This window comes from Zootoca vivipara, chromosome 7 (genome assembly GCF_963506605.1).
Source record: "Zootoca vivipara chromosome 7, rZooViv1.1, whole genome shotgun sequence".
NCBI lineage: Eukaryota > Metazoa > Chordata > Lepidosauria > Squamata > Lacertidae > Zootoca > Zootoca vivipara.
This window is the reverse complement of record NC_083282.1, coordinates 19,455,620-19,482,850: the sequence shown is the minus strand read 5'-3', so window position 1 is coordinate 19,482,850 and position 27,231 is coordinate 19,455,620. Positions and strand designations below refer to the sequence as shown.

At 43.4% G+C, this 27,231-nt stretch overlaps 1 protein-coding gene across 1 annotated transcript in view; it reads right to left on the bottom strand.

The window, feature by feature from the left end:
• OLFM3 (olfactomedin 3) overlaps window positions 1–27,231 on the bottom strand; it is a 62,594-nt gene that overhangs the window by 13,540 nt on the left and 21,823 nt on the right. The window contains exons 4-5 of the mRNA XM_035122750.2: window positions 8,153–8,308; window positions 608–827 (exon numbers count right to left, since the gene is read on the bottom strand). Of these exons, the coding sequence (XP_034978641.2) occupies window positions 608–827; window positions 8,153–8,308 (376 nt within the window). The remainder of the gene's footprint in view (window positions 1–607; window positions 828–8,152; window positions 8,309–27,231) is intronic.

Sequence of the window (27,231 nt, the reverse complement as noted above, 5' to 3'; positions counted from 1 at the left end):
CCCATGTTGGGCAAAAGAATCCAGCATTGCAGGGGGTTGGTCTGGATGACCCCCATGGTCCCTCCCAACTCTACAATTTGATGAAATGCATGATTAATGTGTCAGTGGGATTTGGCTGCATACACATGCAATAAAACAGAGGTGTGTAGATGGGCCATTACTCTTTGAAATTGTGCTTACCCACCAAGCAGGTGGTGTTCTGAGTATATATATGTTTACATGAACATTTGTCTTTGGCTGAAAGCCAAGACCCTTGGATTTTGCAAGAGGATCTATTGAGTCAAAGTACATTTTAGCATCTGATTCACTCTTGGAAAGTAAACGAAAAATAAAAATGCCAAAGATGAGCTACAAAGCAAAGGAAATTGGGCAAGTAGTCTATTGCTTTTCCTGAGCTGAGCTCAGCGCCCTTCTCACTCCTAGCCTGTGGGAAAGCACTGTGATCAGAGGCTATGTTCATATATTGCCACAGGGGTGTGCAGCAGGATGCCAACCTGCGCCCCTCCCCCGATGTGTCAGATTGCAACTCTGCAATTCCAGATGGCTTGAAACTGCATTCAAACCCACATGCAGTGGGACGAAATGGGCCATGAAATTGTGAACTTACTAAGCTTTTTCATGCAGTCTCGAAGCCTGGTTTCCAAACTGAGCACTCGCTGGTGGAGTTCCTCATAATCATAGGCGCCAATTTCCTCCTGGATCCCGGTGAGGACTGAAGACAGATTTCTAATTTCCTCTTTGAACTGGGTGATTAACTTAGCATCAGTTTTGTACTGTTCCAGGACTGGTATCAGTGGCAACAGCTCATCCATCTTTTCTTTCAGCTCCTGCGAAAAAGCAGTGAAGTGTGCATTAGGGAAGTCTAAAAATGTTAGGTCCTCTAAGTTCTTTAATAAAATTCTTTTATGCTTCTTATCAAATCTATGCCTGAAATTCTTATTGATCACAGTATCAAAATTAGTGTCCCACGAGAGATTTAGAAGCCCCGAGATGAACGGCTTAAAGCTTTGGATAAATTGTATGTTCTTAAATAATGTTCTTAAAGAGAAATCATTTTCTTTTAAATCAAACCTTTCCTAGCATAGAACTGAAAAGCACAGGAATATTATTTTTAAAGCTAGCTTGATCAGAAACATACATCCATTTAGTCCAAATAATGACGGAACCCTTAGCTATATACATACATTGCACTGTTATCATTGTGATGTGTGAGAATGCTAGTGAATTTATCTGATTTTTCTACTTAGAAGAGGCAGTTGGTTGATCTGCACAGAACTGCCTCATCCACTAAGAGCATCCTATGCACTTCAATAAGTGTTCAACACTGTCAAAGGTGACAGCTCTTCCACAGGAAGACCCCTGAATCTAGGCTGATTCTTTTGCAAATATTTTAACCATGCACAAAACTGGCTATACCTGCCATTTGGCCAATCAAGACGAATATCAATAAAATGATTATTCCTCTAAAACTTCTCACAAAGCAGTTTTCCAGAGGAAAGGCTTTTGATTATATGCCCTTGTGTGTGGTTTGACCTCTATGCTAAAACACTTGGATTCTTCACCCACAGATAGTTTGCTTCTTCTGGATTTCTGTAGGTGCAGGCCTCCCCAGACCCCAAACTGATTCCGAAACTATTTCCTTAGCACACTGTACTACTTTGGTCAATACTTTAACCCTGCGTTAAACGAGTTCCATCAATCATTTTGCCAATCACCTGGTTTTGAAAGGTGATTTAGAACCCCTTCTCCAATCCATTAAGAAAAGATCTCAGCTTCTAAATCCTGAACAGCGAAAATGGACTGGCCAGTTCATCTGCGTAGTTGGCAAATGCAGAAAAATGGAAAGTGCACCAGCATCCATTCATTGGTATGGACCAATGATAACACGGAAGTATGAAAATGGTAGGTGGGTCCTAAGCGAACAACAATATTGGGGTTGTTTCCAATGCTGGTCCTCCTCAGAGGAGACCCATTGAAATTAATGGGCACCACTAACTTCGGTCTATTGATTTCAATGATTTTACTCAAAGTGAAACTTGGTTGGCGGCAACCACGGAGCAAGTGCGCGCACAAAGTAGGATAATCTGGATAGTACATGATTTGGTTCCACTGACTCCAGCAGAAATCATTGCCTGCCTGCCTGCCTGCATTGGGTTTTGGCATTTGCTCACTTGGAATAAAGAGAATCACTACATTTCATGATACATTACTAAAGTGGTTCTAATAAGAAAGCTTTGCCTATGATGGTTGAGAAATGCCCTCATGATGTTGAGAGAAATGAGCTGATATTGTAAAATGAGTCTTCAGCTCAATGAATGGGTTCATCCCTTGAGGTGTTTTTGTTAGCACTGTACCATGCTGCATAATAATGATGATAGTGGTTCCAGTGTTTCGGCAAAAGTACATATAAATTAATTGTATCAACCATTTCACTTTAATGAATTTTTTTTTGGGGGGGATATCACATGGGAAATATTAATTCTGGTGATGAGGTGGCGTAAAAATCCACAGGCAATGTCAAAAGGCATGTTTTACATATAGTTAATTTAAATGGATGTAAATTGCATTTTTAAATTACATGCAGAAATGTTATTACCATAAATGCATTAGAGTAACTAGAGCTCCCTTTGCAGTTCTCAAATATAATGTTATACTCGTGAGAAAAATTCCACTTTTTGTTGATGCCCAGAAAGGGCATCTGTTTGGAAAGGATGAGTCGAGGGAGTGTTTTGTTAGACACAGCACCATAAACTCATACAGACCTTCACAAATGGGACATTAAATCCTCTTTCTGTTCCAGAGATCTAAATTTATGAACACAGTGACATGACTATGTACATCGTTGGGCTTCGTTTCAATAGTGGTTTCAATATGGGCAAAAGGAAAGAACTGTAGACCTCAGACTCAGTTTCCTGAAGCAAGCTTACAGCAGTCCCTTACTCTATGAGGCAAATGTGCTTAATTTGTTCACGGTTGTTCTTCCTTTAACAAACTTGAACAATATATATGTCAAGGGAGACATAAGATCATGTGCGTAACAACCAGCCATTGTGCATAATTCACCTGGCCTCTTGGAACAGGGGTCAGCAAACTTTTTCAGCAGGGGGCCGGTCCACTGTCCCTCAGACCTTGTGGGGGGCCAAACTATATTTTGGAGGGAAAAAATGAACGAATTCCTATGCCCCACAAATAACCCAGAGACGCATTTTAAATAAAAGCACACATTCTACTCATGTAAAAACACGCTGATTCCTGGACCATCTGTGGCCCGGATCTGGCCCCCGGGCCTTAGTTTGCCTACCCATGTCTTGGAAGAATTCTCCATGAGGTCCGGTGAATGTTCACAATGGCTGGTTGATAATGCACATTAACTGCTCAACTTATAGTCCTCTTAACATATGCATGAACACACATCTTTAAACATTTGTGTACATGCAGATGGGTACTCTGGTTCTGCAGCTAATAACTTTTGTGGGCATCCCTACAGATGAGGGATGGTCACCCTGTGTACTGTATTCTGTTCCCCAGGCACTAGTTCAGGAATTGCAATTCTCAGTTGGATGCACAGACTCTATGGCAAAGCCGACATCACCTAGCAGGGAAGGCTTCATAAATAGGGAACACATAAGTGCTCAGATTGTCTGTAACAATCAATGGGTAGAAATGCATTTTTCTAAAAGATCCTCCCATTCTCCGCACACACTCTAAGAGGCAGATCAGCCTTTTCAGAATGTGAACGAGATAAAAACACTGTAATGTGACTATGATATCCACAGGGCGACAGATTGCTTCTTTTCCTCCGAAAGTGAAATAGTTTTATTTTTTTTAAAAGAACAACAAACAAACAAACACACACCTTGATTGAAATTGGGTTGAGCTAATTCAGTTGCTTAAGAGCTCTGATCAAGCATATGCCAGTAAAAGGAAAACTGAACCACTATTTTACAACAGTTTTCAAAAGACCAAAGTGGGCCATATTAGTTACAGATAACAAATGTGTTCATTGCATTCTAACACAACTAGGAAGTACATGAATTGCACTTTGGTGATTGTGCATACAACGCCTGCTCTTTACCATTGTGCTCAGTCCCACCCTGCCCCAGTTTAAGCATGAAGTGCACTGAGCAATCTCGCAGATTGCTCTTCCAAAAGAAAGAAGCACGGCCTGTTATTCTGACCTTTTAAAATTACTGAGTAATATGATTGCTTTGCACTCCTTTTAAAATGCCAGTCAAAGGATCCAATCAAAGCTGAAGGCCCAGCCAATCCAAATATCAGGTCTTTTAAAAGGTTACAGTGTTCAGAACATGCTGTTGCCCTTGACAGCTCTTATTGAAACTGCTGGATGCTGACCTTAACGCTAGGGCCGCAAAAAGTGTAATGACAATACAAAATACTTGAATGGCACAATACAAGTTTCCCATTATTGCCAATGATGATAGGAATCGTTGTTGAGTTGGAATCTTGTACGGCTACGGGCATATCCTCTAGTTAGACCATTCTGAACCTGTCTTTGGCAGAAAAAGAACATCTTAAAGGGAGAGTTTCTCCAACCGGGACAACCTGGTTTTGTTTTTGAATTGCTCTTGTCCTTAGGTTAGATAGTGGGGAGCATTTCTGAAAGCTACCTGTCAGAGCAGGCAGGTGAGAGGAGGTGAAGCGAGGCAGCCAGAGGAGTCTGGAAGAAAGGCGAGCTGACTTGTTGACAGAATGGGGAGCCAGCGAGCTGGTAAGGCAACACAATATTGAGCAGGGCAGCTAAGAGACAGAGAAGCTGGGAGAATGGCAACTTGGCTTTTGCTCGAAAGTCAAGTTGCTTTGACTGAGCAGGAGCCAGACAAGACTCATTGTAGAGCCATGTAAAATGCTGTTGGCTCCGTTGTGTCATCTGACCCCTTTTCTGGCCCTCTGCAGTACTGATACAATGCACTGCAGATAGTAGGCCAGAAGCTCCCTTTTCTGCCAAGCTGCCATATTGGTGCAGTGAGAACGGAGCTGGGGTCTAATGGCCCTGGTTAGGGATGAGCTAGTTGTCTCCTCTGGTGATCTAGGGCCTCACTCTGTTCTGGTGAAACCTGTAGAATCTCTAAAATCGGTTCCAGTCTAGATTTCAAAACTGGAGTATGTGCAGTTTGTCCTAGTTTTCCATTTCTTTGGTTCATTTGTAGCTTCTCTGACTCTCCTGCCTTGGCAAAGTGCACAATTGCACCACTGTCTGTTTGTTTTAATTCTTCCAAAAAGAAATCAGATGCAAGCTTGGATTGTTACTTGTTGCTCGCTTTTGTTCCTCTATGTTAGAACACCACACAAAAAAGAATCAAAAGGTGCAATCACAAAGAACAAGCACATCAAAACACTTTTATTTGTGGAGTCTTTTCCACTGTGCAGACAAGGGAGAGAGAGAAGACAGACAGAGATAGCAGCACTCTGCAGAAACGTCAGGGGGAAAATGGACTTGAAATGTAAAGATCCTTCATTCCTGCAGAATTATCTTCTTCAGCAATTGTATATAGTGACAAAGTTGTGTGTAGTATGTACCGGTAATTGGAAGTCTCCAAAGCAATCATAATGGTTTGCATCCAGCGCTGTCTTTAGCATATGTGCTGCCGGGGTGCAAAGATCCACCCAGCGCCCCCAAATTTAGTTTAGCCCCCAAATTATGCTTATGTCAGACACCACGCTTACGCCTTATCTCTTGTTTACGAAAGAAGGGAGGAAAAAGAAACATACTTTTTTATTTGCTCATTTATTTACAATACACTTATGTATACAACACCACCACACTTAAACTTGTAAGTATTGTTTAGGCACCTACTTAGGAGAAACATCAGTCGTGTCAAAGGTGCCACTGACCCCGCTGCCGCATAGCAGCTCAACACAATACGTAACATAACATTTTGATGTTAAGAGTTAATTTCATGTGCACGGTGCCGTTGTAAATGACAAATGCCATCGTGATGAATGATAAGCACTGCTTGCGGCACGGTGCGTCTTTGGTAAATGAGCGCACAAATCCGAAAGCCCTTTAGTGAAACAGTAGGTATACATTTCGGTAATACCTAGGTATATGTGTATTTTGTTTTTCTAGCTTGATCAAAATTATTTATTATTTCATAACAGGTAGATAGTTAAGAACTTAGGTGGCTTCAGCGGCGGGCACCCGGCGCCCCCCAGAATTCGATGTCCAGGTGCCCCGCACCCCTTGCATCCCTGAGTAAAGACGGCCCTGTTTGTATCCATTTCTGCGCATGTGTGAAGCGTCAATAGAGCGCTTCTGCGCACGCGCACGCTGCACAGATCGCTTCTGCGCATCCGAGCGCCACGGAACCCGGATGTAAACACTCCCAGGTAGTTGGAAACCGAAGCGGTCGCAAACGGAGGTGGTCACAAACTGAGGTATGACTGTACAAGTGCCTGGCTACAATGTACATTCTACATATAGCATAGTCAGTGAGCTAGTTGTTCAACATGCATAATAATTTAAGGATTGATTATTATCAGTAAGTTTGTTTCCCCCCCCTTTGGTAATCTTGTTCCATTGCAAGTTCCTTTCCTTGCTTTCCTTGCTTGTCTTTTTAACTCTGTCTCAAAATAAAATGTTGATTGGGGAATGGGGAGGGAGGGGGAAAAGGGAAGTTGGTTCCACTTTCAGGAAAAAATTGGATTAAAAAAATCAAATGAGGATAATTATGTAAGGAACCACCCCAATTATGTTGCTGCTGCAAAGGTGGGGGGGGATAGAAAAAGAGGCGCTCACTTCTTCCTGTTTTTTAATGGATCAAAAAGATCTGGTCTATTGTGACAATGATTAAACTAACTACTAAAGGCAGTTACAAATAAATCAACCCGATAAATTGATGGAGAAATAGATGTTCTTCTAGATGCTTGGAATAACAAGCACAGGGGCGACATGCAGCCTTATGCAGTTTTCAACCTGTTGTAATGTTATTATTTGGAACTTTTGTTGCCGATACATTGTAAAACTTAAAAATATTAACAAAAATAAAATGAAATGAACTGCAGTGGAACCTCGGTTTATGAACACCTCGGTTTATGAATTTTCGGTTTACGAACACCGCGGACCCATCTGTAACGGATTAATTCACTTTCCATTACTTTCAAAGGGAAAGTTCGCTTCAGTTTATGAACGCTTCAGTTTATGAACAAACTTCCGGAACCAATTACACCCATGCTTCGGGTTAATTACGCTTCAGGTTGGGTACTCCGCGGACCCGTCTGGAACGGATTAATCCACTTTCCATTACTTTCAATGGGAAAGTTCGCTTCAGTTTATGAACACTTCAGTTTAAGTACTCTCTGGACTGTCTGGAACAGATTAAGCCACTTTCCACTACTTTCAATGGGAAAGTTCGCTTCAGTTTATGAACACTTCAGTTTATGAACAGACTTCCGGAACCAATTGTGTTCATAAACCGAGGTACCACTGTACATTACTTCATGTTTAACAAGAGTCAACAACCTATCATGCCTTTTTAAAAACCAACAACCAAAAAACCAACAACAACAAACTCAGAAACAACAACCGAAAAACCCAGTGCTACCAATTAAAGCAGGCATAGGCAAACTCCGGCCCTCCAGATGTTCGGGACTACAATTCCCATCATCCCTGACCATTGGTCCTGTTAGCTAGGGATGATGGGAATTGTAGTCCCAAACATCTAGAGAGCCAGAGTTTGCCTATGGGTGAATTAAAGCAACACGAACTTCTTTCCTTATAAAACTTCCCAACCCTGGAAAGTACAGAATGTCAGAGTTTAAAGGGACACTATCGCTCCTTGCTCTTTTCTTATTAATTCTGCTGGGTGTGCTTCATTTATCAAAAGCAGAGGCTGTTTTGCATATAAATCTCCTGGTGGGAACCCCATCACGGATGCCGCGAAAACAGGATTCTGTTCTGCAGTGGTGACATTTCCCCCCCCCCCCACTATTGTGTCAGTAATTAATGGTCACTTCCCATCACAGCGAAACGGTGCAGCGAGAGGGATGATCGCAGAAGAAAGAAGGGGGTTCATTATGCGCTTACCGACAAGCGTTTCAAGTCGGCAGCTTTGCTGCACATTGTTTCTCACAAGCACATCACTTCTGGCAGTCATTCAAGTGATCATTAAAAGAAGAGAAAAGTCAAACATACTTGAAAGTGCTTTGTCATTAGCGTCTTCCGGTCATCTTCAATTTGCCGGAACTTGGCCTTCAGCCCTTTCATTTGTGTTTCCATCCTTAAAACGTACTGGAAATCTCTCTGAGTCCGTAGGTTTAAAACTTCAATGGACTGGGACATGTTCTGAACCTGTTAAGGAAGAACATCAGTTATGCTCTCAGAATATACTGTCTATCTATCTATATACTTCAAGTTTTCTTTCTCACATATAAAAATGCTGTTACATCAAACGCTGAATGATACGCCGGCATGTGTCAGCATTCAGATTTGCTAGGCATTTTGCTGAGCTCTTAAATTCACAAGAACAGAGAATTGGAAACACAGTCTCGTTTTGTACAGGTTTGACCCCTTCTAAAATTAATGAGACTGTGGAGGTATAGAATTTGAACCTGTCCCTTTAGCCCATCAAACAACACCTGCAAAAAAGAACATACTGTGGCGACTCAGCAAAAGAGGAACATCGATGCTGAGGCAGAGCTGCATATTTTTACACATATATATATATTAAATACTGTAGTAGCCTGAAGCAAGGTCTGTGTGTTGCTTTTAGGTCAGTTCAGGACAGTGCTGGGGATCAGTAACAACCACAGGCTGGTATGGAAGCAGTCTCTTATGGCTGCTTCATACATTACACAGTTTAAAGTGCACACCTAAGTGGGTGTGAGTGTATGGCTAAAAGATGTAAATCCTGTGAAAACACACACACACACACACACACATATTAGGGATGCGGGTGGCACTGTGGTCTAAACCACTGAGCCCAGGGCTTGCTGATCGGAAGGTCGACGGTTCAAATCCCCGTGATGCGTGAGCTCCTGTTGCTCGGTTCCAGCTCCTGCCAACCTAGCAGTTTGAAAGCATGCCAAAAGTGCAAGTAGATAAATAGGTACCACTCTGGCGGGAAGGTAAACAGCGTTTCCGTGTGGCTGCTCCAGTTTCACCAGAAGTGGCTTAGTCATGCTGGCCACAAGACCTTGAAGCTGTCTGTGGACAAACGCCAGCTCCCTCGGCCTATAGAGCGAGATGAGCGCGCAACCCCAGAGTTGTGCGTGACTGGACCTAATGGTCAGGGGTACCTTTACACACACACACACACACACACACACACACAGTGGTACCCCACAAAATTAATGCCTTGTGCAACGAACAACTCGCAAGACGAAAGCGTTTTGCATTGCGCGAGGTGTCTCGTAAGACAAAGTTTCCTGTGGCTGCGCTTCGCAAGACGAATAGGAACGCATTAATTAAATGGGTAGACAACCGCGCTTCGCAAGACGAACTTTTTGCTTACGAAGCGACTCACAGAACGAATTAATTTCATCTTGCGAGGTACCACTGTGTGTGTGTGTGTGTGTGTGTGTGTGTATATAAACATTAGCTTAAGCTCCTGCTTAGAGATGCTTGAGGATTACATGCATGCTGTATTTTTAAATAAAATGACTGGACTCACATTTCCCAGACTGCTAGGGATATCTAAATGCCTTTGGTACTGACACTTAGAAATCATACCGAAATGCATACAAAAGTCATACTTCAGTGTAAAACGCCAAAGTAATGCTTATTTCATGAAAAATATGTACAAAAATAATGCACTTTTTTTAAAGCTCCCAGGCTGATATAGAAACAGAAAATGGAATGGGTTTAAGAACAGATGTGAAAGTAACGCAGATCAAAAATAGACTGAACCATCCATCTCTACTCCTGGTCAAAGATGCACCTGGCAAACCTTGTTTGCTGTCATCAGTGGTATGGCTCAGCCACTCACCTGACCTCCAGTTGGTTGCATTGCTGCATACCAGGCGGCACAGAGGTTGCCACAGTGCAAATGCACCTGCAGCCTTGCCTCTGCCACCATGTTTGCACCCTGTCAACCTCCCCTTCCCAGTACGCAGATGCGGTCAGGTGAGGGCCACCGCACCACCCCACCTTCTGGCTTTCATACACATTTTCTGGGTGTGCCTCCAGCTTTTCATATTTTAGCGCCTGCCTCTTCCCCACTGTAAAACTGCTAAAAGTTCCCCTCTTCCTGAGCTTCAGATACAGGTAGGTTGTTGAGGAATGCAGGAAGGATGGAGGGGAAGGCAGAGCCCCTGCTGTTCTCACAGAGCTTGCTGGGCAGCCTTTGGATGTCATCTATGGTGGTTAACTGAGGAATGAAGACCAAAGGGTTCAGGGGTCTAGGACCAGATACAGCCTCAGAAATACAAAAACAAAATAAAACAGGGTGGCATCTGAATGGGGAATTTTCAGGTGCACCAAAGAGGAGAGTGACTGCTTTTTTTTTAGTACAATACTGTACTTGACTTTGGATGGATGTTTTCTTGTGCTAATTTGAGGTCACTCAAGAACTCTGGGCTCTCAGCAACCGATTCATCACTTTCAGTATGGTTTCTTGATTGCATTAGGACATTGGGCCTTTGCTCACCCAAGAACTCTTTAGCCTAGGGAGTCAATTGGATTGTACACGTCAAATTCTGTGATGCAGTTTTGGTTCAAACAAAGATGTCCTATTTTATGGGGGAAATGTGCATACAAAATGCATAGTTTAAAGGGAAATGCATGGAAACGCAAAACATGCATTTTAAGGCTGGAATGTGTACAAAAACACATAAGAGGTGCATAATAAATTCAAATAGTAAGAATAATAAAAGCACGTTTTTGAGCATTTTAAAAATCCAAAATAATGGGATGGAAGGGACCTATGATTGAGAGAAAATGGAACAGAAATAAGCTTCCCTATTCAGCTGCTGCTTTTTAAAAATGTATAATGTATCAGATAACACAAAAATGTTAAGTATTCTAGCTCAGGAACTGGCAAATTTGATATCATTACTTCTCAGTTCATAATCCCAAAATACTATGCAAAAGAAATGTCCAGATGGGATTTTCAATAAGGGAAAAAATAAAATGAAGTAGGGAGGCTGAAAAGACCAAAAATGTGGTGTTTTTTTTGGGGGGGGGGGGAGCTGCCACACAGATAAAATATAGTGTGCTTCTGCTGATGTTTCAAGTGCTGTGAACCATATTATGTGGCTTCTCAGAAGTATGGCATCTTCTTGATGGGGGGGGGGTTTGCCACCATCCTTCGAAAGGATTTATTATGAGAGTGATTCTAGCAATATTCAGACCTCAGTGGCCTTAGAACTACTACTAAAAGAAAAGGACGACCAGAAGTATAACCACCTTCTATGCTGAAGGGCAGAACTGCTGACATAAGTGGCTACTCCATGTCAAGTTCACCCCCCACCTACCATATCAATTCCGGGCAATCCTAGTGCTGGTGTGACATCACCACTCCCACTCTGAATCACTGCAAGATTTGTTGAAACACTGGGATCAGGGTCTTTGATGTGGGGTCATGGTTTTAGTTCAGCCCTGACTCTTGATACATTGGAGTGCATTTATTTGTTTTTCTTTCAGAGTCCCCGAATTCTATACTTTCCTGCTATGCTCCTTTTTGATGTGCCTGTGCTTTGGAAGATGCGAGACACTGATATTTGTTCAAGTACTGTACAAACTGTCTCATTCCCCCCCTCCCTGAACTATGTTAGTGTTTTCTTCTGCAAGTAGTTGGAAGTACAACCTGCACATTGGACATTGGTGTCCAGACATATACCCACAAATGCCTCGACATTTCCTTTTGCAGTCGGCCTTTCTCACACTGTACTGGAAGCAGCTTCCTCCAGCACCTTGAGATTCAAGAGGGAATTGTTGTGGTATAAACTGCAGAGCGGAGAGCCATGGTGCCCACATGGAAGTCCGTCCATGGTGCTTTTGTTCCAACCTTTGTGTGTGCCAACTGACTCCCTGGCTTCCTCCCTTATCAGCCAGGAGGAAGCTCCATATTGAAATGCATTATACCTTGGAATACTTTCACGGTCTGCTTGTGAGCTTCCAGTGGCATCTTTCAGTGCTAGAACAAGATGCAGATGGCCACCAGCAATTAGAAGCTGGACAGCCAGTAAAGTCTTAAGGGTATCCAGCGCTGTGGTGCAAGAATCCTCCGGCGCGCCCCCTGATGGCAGTAGCGCGTGGCTGAGGGGCGGAGATGGAGGATGGCGGAGCCTGGACGGCGTGCACCACCTTGCAGGGGGGTGGCCTGGGTGCAGAGCCCACCTCCCGCAGAGGGGGCTGCTCGGCCTCCCCCCCTGGACCGGCCCCTCCTTGGTGCCTCCTTCCAGCGGCCGCTCCGGGATGCGGCGGTGGCGCGCGGCCATTGAGCTTCCTCCATGAAGCAGAATCAGCGAGAGTCCTGCCTAGAGTGGCAGCAGGTGCGTGGTACCACTCTAGGCAGAAGTCTTGCTGATTCTGCTTCATGGAGGAAGCTTAATGGCTGGACACTACTGCCACCATGGGGGGTGGGGTGTGTGTGCCAGCAGCAGCTGCTCCCAGACACCAGCCGTTCAGCGCCCCTGGTGGCCAGGCGCCCTGGCGCCTTGCGCCACCCAGCCCAGGCCTAGAGACGGCCCTGTGGACAGCAGATAAAGGTAAAGAAAGGCAAAGGTGTGGGAAAGTTGAGGGTGGCAAGAGAGGATATATTGATTATTAATATCTTTCCTAACTTGCGCCAGGAAGTTTCTTCACTTAGCAGAATGCATTCCCCTTTTACGCAGGAGAAAACTGGTTGCAGACTCGTGTGAGCCTCTTAAGACAACAAACAATTCAATCTAGCTTGCCCAGATTGAGATACGGTGGTACCTTGAGTTACAAATGCCTCAGGTTACAAATGCTTCAGGTTACAAACTCCGCTAACCTGGAAGAGTTACCTCGAGTTGAGAACTTTGCCCCAGGATGAGAACGGAAATCGTGTGCTGGCAGCGCAGTGGCAGCAAGAGACCCCATTAGCAAAAGCACGCCTCTAGTTAAGAACAGTTTCAGGTTAAGAACGGACCTCCGGAACGAATTAAGTTCGTAACTAGAGGTAGCACTGTATGTTCTATTATTCCTGGTAAGACCCCTTTGATCGCTCCCAAAAGAATAAAGACACAACAGTCTTATTCATAAGTAACAAAAAGTAGTTTTACTCACGATCAGGCAGAGCACAGTGTGATCCCTGAAGGCAAGCTTTAGGCTTAAAGTTACAAACATGTACAAACAGGTTTACCCCCATATGGGAGACAACCTGGGGGACTGCTGGCTGGCAGCAGTACAGTCCAGGTGAATCAGGAAGTTCGCAGGACGAAAAAGAAGACCGAAGAGAGGGAGGTGGCTGAATGACTTGCCCTTTTGCCAGGTATGGATAGGTCACACCCACCTACTAGTTACATGCAAGAAAGGATGCTCCAGGTCAGGAGGAACAGGAAGTTTTGACTGGCTGGACCAACATCCTATGCATTCTCATTCTAGCAAAACAGGTAATGTTGTACTTAACTGCTCCCAGTTAAGGACCCCATTTAAGGACATCCCACAAAAGGACCCCTGGACAGTTAAGTCCAGTCAAAGGCGACTATGGGGTTGTGGTGCTCATCTCGCTTTCAGGCTGAGGAAGCTGGTGTTTGCTCACAGACAGCTTTCAGAGTAATGTGGGTAGCACAACTAAACCACTTCTGGTGCAACGGAACATGGTGGCAGAAACCAGAGCGTACGGAAACGCCGTTTATGTTCCCTCTGCAACGGTACCTATTTATCTACTTGCACTGGTGTGCTTACAAACTGCTAGGCTGGCAGGAGCCGGGACAGAGCAAACAGAAGCTGACCCATTGCACAGATTCAAACCACCGACCTTCTGATCAGCAAGCCCAAGAGGCTCAGTGGTTTAGACCACAGCGCCACCCATGCCCCATAGGGCAGCAGGACTGAGCAGGCACAATGGTCACCCAGTCACAGTCTGGGTGTAAGGTGTATTTTATTTCTGTTTAAGTTAAATCAATGAATCCACATGCAAATTGTATGCAGGTGGGTGCCTTCTTCTTTGGTCATTTCCTCATTTTCGGCGCTGCTTAAATGACTACCTAGAGTAGGTGGACCTCTGGCCTGATGGACCTCTGGCCTGATGCAGCAAGGCATACTTTAAACCATGGGTGTCAGAGTCAAGGCCCGGGGGCCTAATCCGGCCCGGCAGACCTTGTGATGTGGCCCGCCGCCCGCCCAGGGCCGGAACGTTCACTTAGGCACGCCTGTGGTGGCTTTCTTTCCCCTGAGCTTACGGTGCGCTTTTGTTTTCTTTCTGAGGCTGCCGGGCTCGGGGCTGGGGAGGAGGGGAGAGGGGCGGGCTAGGCTAGCAAGGCGCCGCATTATTGGCTGGCTGGCGTGACGCTAACGCCCCTCCCTCCTAACTGGCCCGCCCCTCGCCTCCCTGCTCCTAGAAGGCGGAGCATGGCGCTGCGCCTCTCAGCTGTTTTTTTGCTTCTAGGGGGGGCAGCTGCGGGGGGGGGGGGAGGAGGAGAGGTTTGACAGGGAGCAGGGAAGGCACGGGGGCTGCCCTTTCTCCTCCCAAGCCACCACCAGCGTGCCACTGCAGCTGCCCCCGTAGAAGCAAAAAAAAAGCTGAGAGGCGCAGCAGCCGGAGGAGGAGCAGGAGAAGGTGGACAAGGTTGGGGCCTCTGCAGCGGTGGCGGCGGCTCCGCGTCCATCTGTCCGGGCTCCCGGCTGGCCTCCTCGCCTTGCTCCTGGCCAAGACGCGCCCCTCCCTCCCTCGCCGCCTCCTCGTCCCTCCTTAATCCCCTTCCGCCGCAGGCTCCTCCTCGCGCCCTGCGCGCGGGCAACTCGGCGGCAGCTGCAGACGCCGCTCCTGCTGCGCTTGCAATTGCAAGCCGAGAGGGCTGCTAGCAACGCCTCTGCTTTTTTTCTCCACCGCCCCCTCCCTTCCAGGAGCCCGGGTCAGGATCCAAGCGCCACCCAAGACTTTTCTCCCTCTTTGCTGCTTTCGGGTGAGCACGGAGGATGGCTCTACCTTCCCTCCAAAGCAGCTCTGCTCCGGGAAAAGCGAGCCTGCCCCTCCTCCCCTGCTCCGTGAAGCATCTCTGCCGCTTGCAAAAGCCTGCTTTTACAAGCTGCGGGGGGAGGGGGAGAAGTTTGACAGGGGGCAGGGAAGGCACGGGGGCTGTCTTCACGAAGAGGAGGGGGCAGCCCTTAACGATGCTGCTCTTCTTCCTCCCAAGCCACTGCCAGCGTGCTCCGCTTTTGCGGTGGGGGGGGGCAGAACGAGCAGCCCACCCGCGTTAGCAGCCGCGGTGACAGGAAGAAAGTCGCTTCCCTCAGCTGCTCTTTGTTGAACGGGGCGAGGGGCAGAGAGGGCTGCTCCAACCCCAACATACACACACAGAGCCCTTAAGCTTCTCTTCAACACCTCTTTACTTGCCCACACACAAATACACACCCTCTGGCTTGCTTCAACACACACACACACACACACACACACACACACACACACACAGCACTTGAGTTTGTTCAACACCCCCACACCTTTATTTGATTCAACACCCCCCTACAAACGCACGCACACACACCTTGATATGGAAGATGGAGCAAGTTTGTTTTATCCTGCTCTGGAGGGCAGGACTCAAATGAATGGCTTCAAGTTAAAAGAAAGGAGATTCCAAACTAAACATCAGGAATAACCTTCTGGTTGAAAGAGCTGTTTGTCAGTGGAGTGGTCTCCCTTGGGAGGTGGTGGACTCTCCTTGGAGGTTTCTAAGCAGAGGTTGCATGACCATTTGTCATGGATGCTTTTGTTGAGGTCCCTGCATTGCAGGGGGTTGGATTGGATGACCCTCAGGGTCCCTCCCAACTCTACAAATCTATGATAAAGTGTTAGTCAGCAGCTGCCGCCAATCCTGCTGCTGAACTGTGTTCAGAGGAGGGGAAAAGAAAAAAGGAGAGTGCTTCTGGGCATGCAGGTCACCTTAAAAGACCACCACATTAGTGTCGCGTGGCGGAGCGGGCGCTAAGAAGCTTGTACAGATACAACCGGCCCTTTGAGGGTGACCAAACTGCTGATGTGGCCCCCGATGAATTTGAGTTTGACACCCCTGCTTTAAACTTTTAAATTTGTAAACCAGCTCAGCCCTGAGGGGTAGGTAGGGTCAGAAGTTCCCACAGATGCAGAGAAAACAATGCTATGGATTTGTGATCACTTAATCTTCTGTAACTCTGCTCCTAGTTTAAAAAGACTGCAAAGCTGGTATTTCATCAAAATGCAGATTTGCTACTTATCTAGCTCTTAACGCTTTTTGAGAAACTGCCAGTGATGATAGCAAATCCACAACTTTTATTATCCCTGTCGCTATGCAAGTCAAGCAAATAAAACACCCCTTAGAACTGTGACAAAACTAGGGCTGCTTGTTTTGCTAGAGTTGTTGTTAATCGGAATCTGTAAGAAGATTCAATGCGACATAAACGGGAATTTCCTTGCATACTCAATGTGATTAAATTAAAACAATTTTATTAGGGCTGTACTCAATATCATTCAGATTTGCTTTTGTGGCTGAAAATACTATGGGGAAGAAATAGTTCCAGAAACATTGATTGTGTGAATAGTTTTTTTCTGAATATAGTTCAGAAAAACTGAGTAGTAGTCATTATTCAGAGTAGACCCCACTGAGTTTAAGGAGCATTAATTCCAATGGGCCAACTCTGAGTAAAATTTAGTTGAATACAACCCACTGTTTCCCATCATTGCTGCCACTACTTGGGTGCCATTTTATTTCCCAGCCTGTTCCTTCAGCCTGCAGTACTTCCTAGATTAGTTACACAATTGATTCCTCACAATCTGGGATCACACAGTGAATAGGATAATGCCACATGGCTAAGTAACCAATCAGATTTGCCTACATGATGTTGTCACTGAGAGCAAGCAAAGTCAATGAAGAGCGAGAGCAAGTGAGTATGTTTGTTGTGAGGAGTGCCAAAATATACTGTTGAAAAGGGGAGAGTTGGGGTTTTTTTTTTGCCACGGCTGTACACGTTCATAAAAATACAGGAGAAGTCGGAGTTTGTGCAGAATATTTTGGGTTTTCTAAGCAAGACCTGTGGCAAGGGTGGGGCTTATGGTAAAAATCACAAAGCACACTACAATTTGATTTAATGTCTGGACTGGACAAATTCATGGAGAAAAGGTCAGGTTTTAACTAATGGGCAGTTAATCCTTTTCAAAACGTAATGTATTGATTACAGCCACAGACCAATATAATTCGTTACACTCGAATAATATGCATCAAAAAGATATGGATGAATTTACCGAAGAACCAAAAAAAAGAAGTTCTCGCTTTACCATCTGCTTCCACATGTGTATTAAAGAGACAAGGAATTTAGCTACCTTATATGTAACATAAATATAGAATTGACGATTACGCAAAAAGATATCACAGTTTCAGTGGATCTTCTTGTTGAGTTCTTAATAAAGGGGGTGGGGGCACAGGCTCTTTGGGCTCCATATACAAATTGCAGTGTCTTTCTGATTTCACAAAGATGAAGTCATTCACCAAGAAGAGTCTTATTGAGCTGGAGGGCAGAGCCAAGAAAAACTACATGGCCAGAGGCTGAACAGCTCTGAGAACTAGTTTCTGGGAGATGAATAATGGTGAAGCACTGTTGCCTCTCTGCCTTTCCAGAGAAGCAGCCTAGAGATGTCTGACTGGCTGCTGTACCAACAGGAAATACCGGGTGAGGTAGATTCAGAAGCTTTTGTTATTCTGGAAGTGATCTACTTTACTTCAATAGGTTGTCTATCAAGGATGCAGTTTATAGCTACAGTTATGGAAAGCATCAGTGCTGTGAAATTGCCGGAAAGCCTTGAGAGCATTTTAGTGCAAGAGTGTAAATGGCATGGTCCCTTTGTCTGTTAACAAACAAACCCAGAATGGGAGCAGCTACACAAATATTCCCTTATTATTTTAAAACTGAAGTCTATAACCTCACCCTCCACCACCATGCTCATGAATTCTTTTATTGTGGAAGACAGTTTGCTTTTATTTCACAATGCCTGAGCCAATGTAACATCTGAAACTTCGAAGAACAGTAGCACGACAACAACCCAGCTGTTTTTAAAGCCTTCTGGCTATGTGTGCCTATTGATGTGGAATATTGCCTTTATCCTGGTTTGCCCTCATGTTGTGATTTCTTAGAACTGGTCCACACATATGGATCCCTTGCCAACTTTTCTGCACTTGATGACTGCACAATTGATGACTAGCCTTGAATCACAGCTTATCTCTGGAGCCAGTTGTGGGTTTCTCGGTGGAAAAACTCTACTGTGGAGAGAAGGATTCCATGCTTTGATGTATGACATGAAAACAAACACTGCATTCATTCATTCGACCATTCAATTGTTGGTAGTGGGCCACCCTCTTTATTCTGCATACATTTACTGCCACTCCTACCCATAATCTTATTAATTTGGTGTATGGAAGAGAAACCTTAAAAAACCTGCAGAAACAGTTCAATAATATCAGATTCCAGATCTTCAACAGGGATAGCCTACCATGTTAAGTGTAGCCTATTTCAAGAGAGTTTCTTAAAGCTGAATTGAAGAGGCTTTCTCATTTCCTGAGTGTAGACACTAGCCACCAAAGCAAGGACTTTTGACTTGTAAAATGGTATTACGGAAAGGTCATAGGCTTGCTACCTTTTCACGTGGCAAACTGTGGACAATTCAGACTGCAGCCGTATGCTCACTTACCTGGGAGTAAGTCCCACTGAAAACTCTGGGACTTAACTACTGAGCACTTATGTGTAAGTCTGTCAAGAACCATGTCAGTCAGCACAACAAGAAGGACATCAAGGGGCTTATTATTTATCAGCAAGTATTACCCAGGTGGCACTGTGGGTTAAGCCACAGAGTCTAGGGCTTGCTGATCAGAAGGTCGGCGGTTCGAATCCCTGCGACGGGGTGAGCTCCCGTTGTTTGGTCCCAGCTCTTGCCCACCTAGCAGTTCAAAAGCACATCAAAGTGCAAGTAGATAAATAGGGACTGCTCTGGTGGGAAGGTAAAAGGCGTTTCCGTGCGCTGCTCTGGTTCGCCAGAAGCAGCTTTGTCATGCTGGCCACTGTTATAAGAATTTTGAGGTCATATATATATATATAATAATTGTTCATAAAACATGTACATGAATGTACAGAAACATGTCTGAAGCAGCACAGGAAAACAGGCCTGACTGACACCATTTTGACTCTCTCTGACCAGGTGTTCCTCTGCAAGGAAGAAGTGGGGTGGGGGGAACCTTCTCATTGTCTCAGGAATTAAAGTGATAATCCCTGGCATCCTGATACCTGACTGCCAGACAGAAGGGTGTGATTGACTTGGCTGGGAAACAGGGAAATGTAAATATCTCTCAATTTTGTTGATTAGGTTTTGGGGGCAGGGGGCAGGGTCCAGGATGCTCAGATTACTGCCACCAGACCTCCCCGTTCATGATGTGCCTATGATGAATCTAGGGAGGGGGGGTCTTGGGCTACACCCCTTCTGTGACATATGGATGATGCTTCTGGGGGGTGGGCTGAAACCAATTTCAAATCTCTTTTTAAGGGCAAGACATCTTTGTTTGGGGTTCCTTCCTTGTTCTCCTGTGTGAGAGGAAGGACCCTGTTGCAACAGCGAAAATAAAGGCTTTGCTTCTCAAACTTCTCTGGTTGGCCTCTGTTATATTCTCCAACCGATGGAGAACCCAATAAGGGAATAAAGGCAGATTTTTGCCTATATCAGATGGCAACCACGAAGGGACTTTTCGGTTACCCGGATTCTGGGGGCGAGGAGGGAATGATGCTCCAGCGCGCACCAGGCATTTTGCCAGGAGGAGCAGCACTCCTGCAGCGATCCCAGGGTCTGGAAATAACTGGAGTTCTGGCGGGGCTAACCAGAGGAAGCAAAGTTTTATCAGGCCGGCCTTAAAACAACCAATCAAGAAGGAATCAAGAATCAAGAAGGAATCATCAGAAACAGAGTGTGATGGCGGAAGTGAGTATAGTGAGTATTAATAGGTTAATAGGGACACTCAGGTGGGCTATTACTGCAGCAACTAAAAATCTAAAACTTCACTCTTCACTGTTCTCTCCTTTTCTGTTTCTTATCTTGGGCTCTAGTTGCAGCTAAGCTGTAAAGGCATAAGGGATAAAGAAGAATTGGAGCCTTTTGGGATCCGTCCTTTCGTTAAAACGAAATCCCTAGAAGGACGGACCCAGCTCGCTCCTGCCAATCTGCGCAGGAGTTCTGAGCAATCTACCCAACCTTATTCCGTGTTCCTCTGCTCTTAATCTTCGGGTGAAGACGCCCCTCTGCCATGTTGGGTATGACCCATGATCGGAGATTGCAAGTGCGCCCGTTCCTTTTTCCTACTTTGTATTCCTCAGTTCCGACCTGACATTGCGTAGGCAAGCGTTCAGTAGGATCTGAGTCTAGTGTGTAAGAGGCAGGAAAGTTGCTGCAGGACCCTAGGCAATTAATGACCAGGAGGGGGTCCTTAGGTATCTAGCCACACCAGCCACCTAGTTAGCAAGTGCACGCAACAGGTAGGCAGGAGACGGTATCGTCTGTTGAGTGAGTCTTAGACTCAGGAGTTTAAGGTATAGAGTGTCCCGGATTGGAGGGTCTTCTACCCGCACTGCAGTATAAATAGGCCAGAGAGTTAAACATGGGCGCCCAATCTTCTAAGGAATTCCTACCCCAAACTCCCAACCGGAGCAAAGCACAGTGGAAGCTTGGCTCTGGTAGGGACTTTGAGGGAGAAACCCCTTTACAATTTGTCCTCCAAAGTTGGAGTGATATCCCTGGAGCGGACAAGCTAGACAGAAATCGCTTGCAAAAACTTTGCAAAAAACACTGGGTCCGCTTTACCATGGACCACCCAGATGAGGGGAAATGGCTACCAGGAGGTTCCTTTAACATGCAGAGAATCTCCACTTTAAAATTGACCCTGGAAGACCAGTACCCCCTTCAGAATGTTTGCATGTTACATGTTGTCTGTGTTGTCTGTTACGTGTATGTGCGCCTGTTCCTTGTGTCTGCTATAGATAGTGTGTAAAGGTTTGTTTTAAAGAGGCTGTAGAAGGCCATTTTTTCCTTTCCAAAAGTAAAAAGAGGGGGCAGGATGAAGGAAAATAAATGCTTGCTCAATGCCTTGAAAATATTTTAAACTTGAAAATGTTCACTTCATAAACTCCAGCTATAAGTGGATAAGAGATGTGCTCAAGGTTTAGAAATGTTATGGGGTGTGTTTAAATTTGCCACAACATCCATAGACTGCCTTCTTAAGTGTGCATAGTTAAAACTGCCAACTTGTTTAAATTTCTAGTATAGAAACAATGTTGAACCGATCAATCTTAAACATTATAAATATGAGAATGAGGTGTGCAAATGTTTGTTATTGAGAGAGGCTCCAAAGGGGAGTCTTTCTCCAAGTGACTAGATGAATATTGACTAAAGGAAAATTGAACAGCTATTCCAATAAAGATGATTTGTTTGTCAAAAGTAGAGCTTCCATAGCCAGGAATTGTCTATCTGAGTCTAGTTTTAACTTCAATTGTGTTGGACAGAAGGGTTATTGTTGGGCTCCCCATATCAATCTCTTAAGAAAAAAACAACTCATCTGCTCAAGGGTTCTGTATAAAGTTGGTATTTTCATTCAAATCTTGTGAATCCTGTATCTTAGAGGGTTAGACTAAATGACCTCAGGGTCCCTTCTAACTCCCATTTTAGAGCTATGTGAAAGGCTGATGTGGTGATGGGTTGAAATTCAGCCCAGCTCTGCTTTCTGGCAAGGAAAGATTATTGGTTTTCAGAGTTGGAACAAGAGTGTCATTGTTGTTTTTATATGGAGTGATTATATAAGTTTTTATCACTTTGTCTATTAAGGTTTAAAGTTTAAGCACATATGAAAGTCTTGAACATTTCCCAATCTTTCTCTAGAGAGTGAAAGAGGGGTGTATGTGCATACCTACCCCTTTCACTACAGAAAGGGGGAGCTGGAAGGGAAAAGGGAAATTGTAACCTTGAAAATGTTTGTTTGTGAACTCACAATATTTAAGGTCTGTGTCACAAGGGAGCCATGTGCTCTGTATGTAATGTTTCACCATGTGACTATGAAATATGGTGTTCCTTCTAGGGAAATGCTCCATAGCCAGCAAATGTCTATCTGAGTCACTTTAACCTTGATTCAAATGGACAGAATGGTTTTAGTAAGGAAGTAAATTCCCTCTTAAACTGTTTATCCAATCTTAAGGTTTGCTAAAGACTTCTATATAACGTTGGTACTTTTAATCTTCCCCTTCCTTATTTTTCCCTTAGTACACACGTGTGCTTCCGTGATAGGGCATAGCCCGTGTTTCCTTCCCAGTCAGGCATCTACTCAAATGTATGTGTATCCTAAGGGCGGTGATAGTGTTGAGATCCCCACATTTCAGAAGGGGTGGACTAGATTACTCAAGCACTGAAAAGTGAGTTTAAACTCTGGTGGCTTAGTGAAATGGCCTGAATTCACTCAAGCTTTACTCTTTGGTGGAGAAGGATGGAAAGACAGATTTTTAAAGTTTGGCATGAAGAGTTTGAGGTGCCACTTAGAAAGAGGTAGAGATGGTATATCATACATTGAAAATGAATGTCTGGTGTTATTTTTTCCACCATATTGTCAGCTATTTTTTAACTGCAAAACTCCAGCCAACAGTTCAAGCACATACAAATTCATAATTAAGCAGAATGAGCTTTGACCATCCCTGTACATAAAGGCCAGAAGAATTAGTCTGGAAGATGGTGAGGCCGAGATGAGTGAGAATGTTGAATATCATTAAGTCTGCTCTGGCCATATTACCCATAGATAAGGGGGCAGAGAATTTAGTCTGCCATGGCTGTAATAAATTAATTAAAAACAAACAAACAAACGAAAACATTTGCAATTACGAATTCACCCCGAACCCTGTAGATAAAGGGGGCAAATCGAGATTTATTTTGCCTGGGGTACGAGATGTTTATTTGGTGACTTCATTAGGACTTTAATCTGACCCAACTTTTATTGCAGTTTCCAAGTTAGTTTAAGGTTTATAAGCCTGCTTCTTAAGCAGCAAGAAGCAAGAAACAATGTATCAAATTGTATTAGGACTCCAAACTAGGAAAACGAATTTAAACTGGCTCTAAAAAAACAACAACAACACTGCTATGTTTCTATCTTTTGTTTGAAATCTAACCTTATTTTTAAATCTACTCTTTCCCCTTCCCTTCCTTTATTCAGATGGTAATTTGGTCAAGAGGTGCAGCACTTTAAAAAATGGTATAATAGACTGCCGAATCATGAACTCTGTACATGCACAGAGGCTATGTCAGCTTGAAGAGGAAAATAGAAGAGAAAAAGGAGGTTTTAACTAAGGGGCGAAAAAGTTATAATCTGCTCATGAAATATTATTCAAATTTCTTAATGTAAAGCTTTGAACCACTGAGGGAAAACAACCTCGTGTGTTACTGGTCCATCAAAGTTAAATGGTTGCCAAGTTTCAAAATCTTAACATGCCAGATTCTTTCCACAGGTATAAATAGCAGAGTACTCCTACTATATGTCTGTCTCTTGAGTAGTTTATAAATTAATTAAGAGGTTCAAGGTTATGCTTTGCACATGAAACTTAAATTCTAATTTCCTTATGTAAAAATAAATAGATAAAGAACCATTGAACCATCAACTGTTTAGAAGCTGCCAATTCCAGTTCAACATGCAAAACTTTTCACAGTTCTCCCACTGTATACCTATACATTTTAGGAACAACATTTCCTGACAAGATTTTCACATGAAATAATTTCCCCCTTCCAGCAGGATGCTGAGATTCAGGGTGCAGAGAAATTCTTTCAGAACCTTAATGCAAAATTATCTCCCAATTGTGCATACCTACCCCTTTCACTACAGAAAGGGGGAGCTGGAACCTAAACAAGCCCCCTCCACACTTGGAAATTCATAGGAAATTGCGGTCCTCTCTTCATACTGCCCTGATGTGTACCTTTGGTCTGATCCACCCAGTTGACAGACTATGCAAACTAAGGCTCCATTGTTCTATTGTTCTTTCCTATGTGTACTTACTCTCACATTTGTGTACTTACTCTCACATTTGCATTTCAGCCCCAAGCATTACCTCTATGTTAATTCCACATAACCTGAGTGTTTTGCCCCTTTTTCTTCCACAGCAAAAAAAAAAAAAAAAAAGTGAGGAGTGAGGAGATACAAACAGTAATTTCATTTCTCTTTGGCTTTGCCTCTTCTCTTTAGCTTATAAATAATCTGCTTCCATTTATTAAATCCATTATGTCTATGAAATTATTCTAACAATAACCAGGTATTGTTTTGTGATGCTCATTTTTAGAAATTGTGTGTTTTAGCAGTTATTTATTTATTTATTGGTAAGTGTTTTGTTTTGTTATATCTTGGGGCATGTCCACCAGTCCATCACGTGGAATGAGGTCTTTCACTTATTGCATATCCAAAAACTTATTACTGATGTTTGTTCAGGTACCATCTGTGTTTTTCCCCAAAGAGTTCTCTTTTATCAGATAGCACATGATGAATTTCAAAGCTTTTTCCGTTATTTTACCATTTTTCCATCTTAATTGGATATTTCACCTTCAGATCTTTAAGGTTCCTCTCCAATTTATAATGTCTTTGTATTATTTAATGATAATTCTTTTTTAAAAAAAATCTGATATCTTTGTGTCAAGTCCAATTTCATTTGAAAAATTGTTGTGTGAGTGGTAATCTAAATTTTATTGTTTTATTTTTGTATCTTTTTTTTGGTATTTCTACTTTTTCTTTCTGTACATACAAATGTAGCATCTAACTCATTCTTTCCTGTAAATAATAATAATAATAATATTAACCCCTTTCAAACAAGATACGTGAACCTCAAAGAGAATTCAGAACCACATAAGGAAAATGTTAATAACTTATCGATTGTGTCCTAATTAACAAAATTTTTGTCCTTTGTTTCCTCCACAGCCAAACTAGGTGAAGTAAATTAAACTGACTGAGTGGACAATAACAGCAGTAATTAAATATGAATGATAATAGTAATATTTAAAATGAATAAAATGCTTAACTATGATCTTATATTCTTTGCAGCTTCCCAAGAATAAATTTCTAGAATATTCTCCCCTTTCTTGACTTTATCATTATTATACTATTTATCATTATTATTTTTTAACTAATTATATCTTCAGACCCCAACCCCCTGCAGGCCTATTTTCAAAAGGATGTTTTACAGGAAACCAAATTGACATTTTATCTCTTTGATCACAACCTAAGAAGGAGGACCTAGAAAGCTATAACGTTTCAGCAAGGTTTAGAAGTGCTGTTATAGAAGTACTGTTAACTTCCTCCCAGTGACTCGAAGGCAGACAAGAAAACCCCCTTGTTGGAGATACATGCAAAAGCAGCAAGAATTATCTCAAGTTCACCTGATTGCCTCAAGATATACAACTGGCATATAATTAATAAATTGAAGGTTTTGTGCATTATGTGTTATATAGGAATACTGAAATGTGTCAAATGACTTTGGGACAAAGGGGGAAAGTGAATTGCAAGGACATTCTCTCTCCTTGACCTCAAGACTCTGTGCCCTAGGATTTAAAAGCAGCCGGAATTGTCTCAAGATCATGATGGCCTCAAGACATACAACTGATATATAATTATTAGGTTTTATGTTGCGTGATATTCGACAGAAACATTGAACTATGTCTGACAGTATGTTATTTCCACAAGGAGGGGGAGGTGAACCAATTTTGTGTTTAATTGTTGGGTTTTTTTTTTTAAAAAAATGTATAGTGTCCCAATGTTTTTTTTTTTTTTTGTATTATTGCCATGCATTGTATGCCTTTTAAAGGATCAGGATATTGCATAGTCCAGTATTTAGATTAGATCAAATTATGACCACATTTTCTTGTCCCACCTGGCACTCTGCAGTGTGCCAGCCTTCTTACACAATTTTAGATTGTTTTAAATCATTTTACCAAGAATAAGCCCCAAGATCCATGAAACACCAGATAAATGAAGGTATTTATGTCTTGATTTAACAGGAATGGTCCCTTTTAGAGTTAAATTTGACTAATTTGGACATGTTTTATGGGGCTGTATAAATTTTAATTTGGCTTCAGTTCTAATTGGGCAAGTGTATCCAAGGTGCAAGTAGCTTCCTTCCTTTAAGAGCAACTGGGCAACTCCCTACAGTGCAAGGCCAGAGCCTCTAATAAAGGCCCATAGAAAGCCCAAGGCAAAGGCATCTCTCTCATGACATGTCCAAACCTGTGGCAGCTATGGTGAGTGCCAGGCGACATGGTCAATATGAAAGCCCTAAGGGGATTCACCAGGGATTGTTGCTGCTGTGCCACGATGGAGGTGTGCAACCAGAGGAGAGCTAGCTTTTGACACCTGAGACACACACAAAAAAGACAGAAACAAAGCAGAATGTATTTTTCAGTCTTTGCTGAACCTTCCTCATAACTCTAAAGCATAAACCACTACCGAGAAAATGCTTATCACAAAGTGCTAGAATGTCACAAGTAATTTTAGTAACAAACTGCACTTTCCAGTCAATATTGGTGGACCATCCTGTTAAGTGTAATACATAGACCATTTTTGAGAAATGCTTCTCCCAAAGTACTAAAACAACACATCTGGTTATTCTTTTGTGGGGCAACAATTTTTAAGAAAAATTATAGCCCCAAATGGGGGATTGTTATAAGAATTTTGAGGTCATATATATATATATAATAATTGTTCATAAAACATGTACATGAATGTACAGAAACATGTCTGAAGCAGCACAGGAAAACAGGCCTGACTGACACCATTTTGACTCTCTCTGACCAGGTGTTCCTCTGCAAGGAAGAAGTGGGGTGGGGGGAACCTTCTCATTGTCTCAGGAATTAAAGTGATAATCCCTGGCATCCTGATACCTGACTGCCAGACAGAAGGGTGTGATTGACTTGGCTGGGAAACAGGGAAATGTAAATATCTCTCAATTTTGTTGATTAGGTTTTGGGGGCAGGGGGCAGGGTCCAGGATGCTCAGATTACTGCCACCAGACCTCCCCGTTCATGATGTGCCTATGATGAATCTAGGGAGGGGGGGTCTTGGGCTACACCCCTTCTGTGA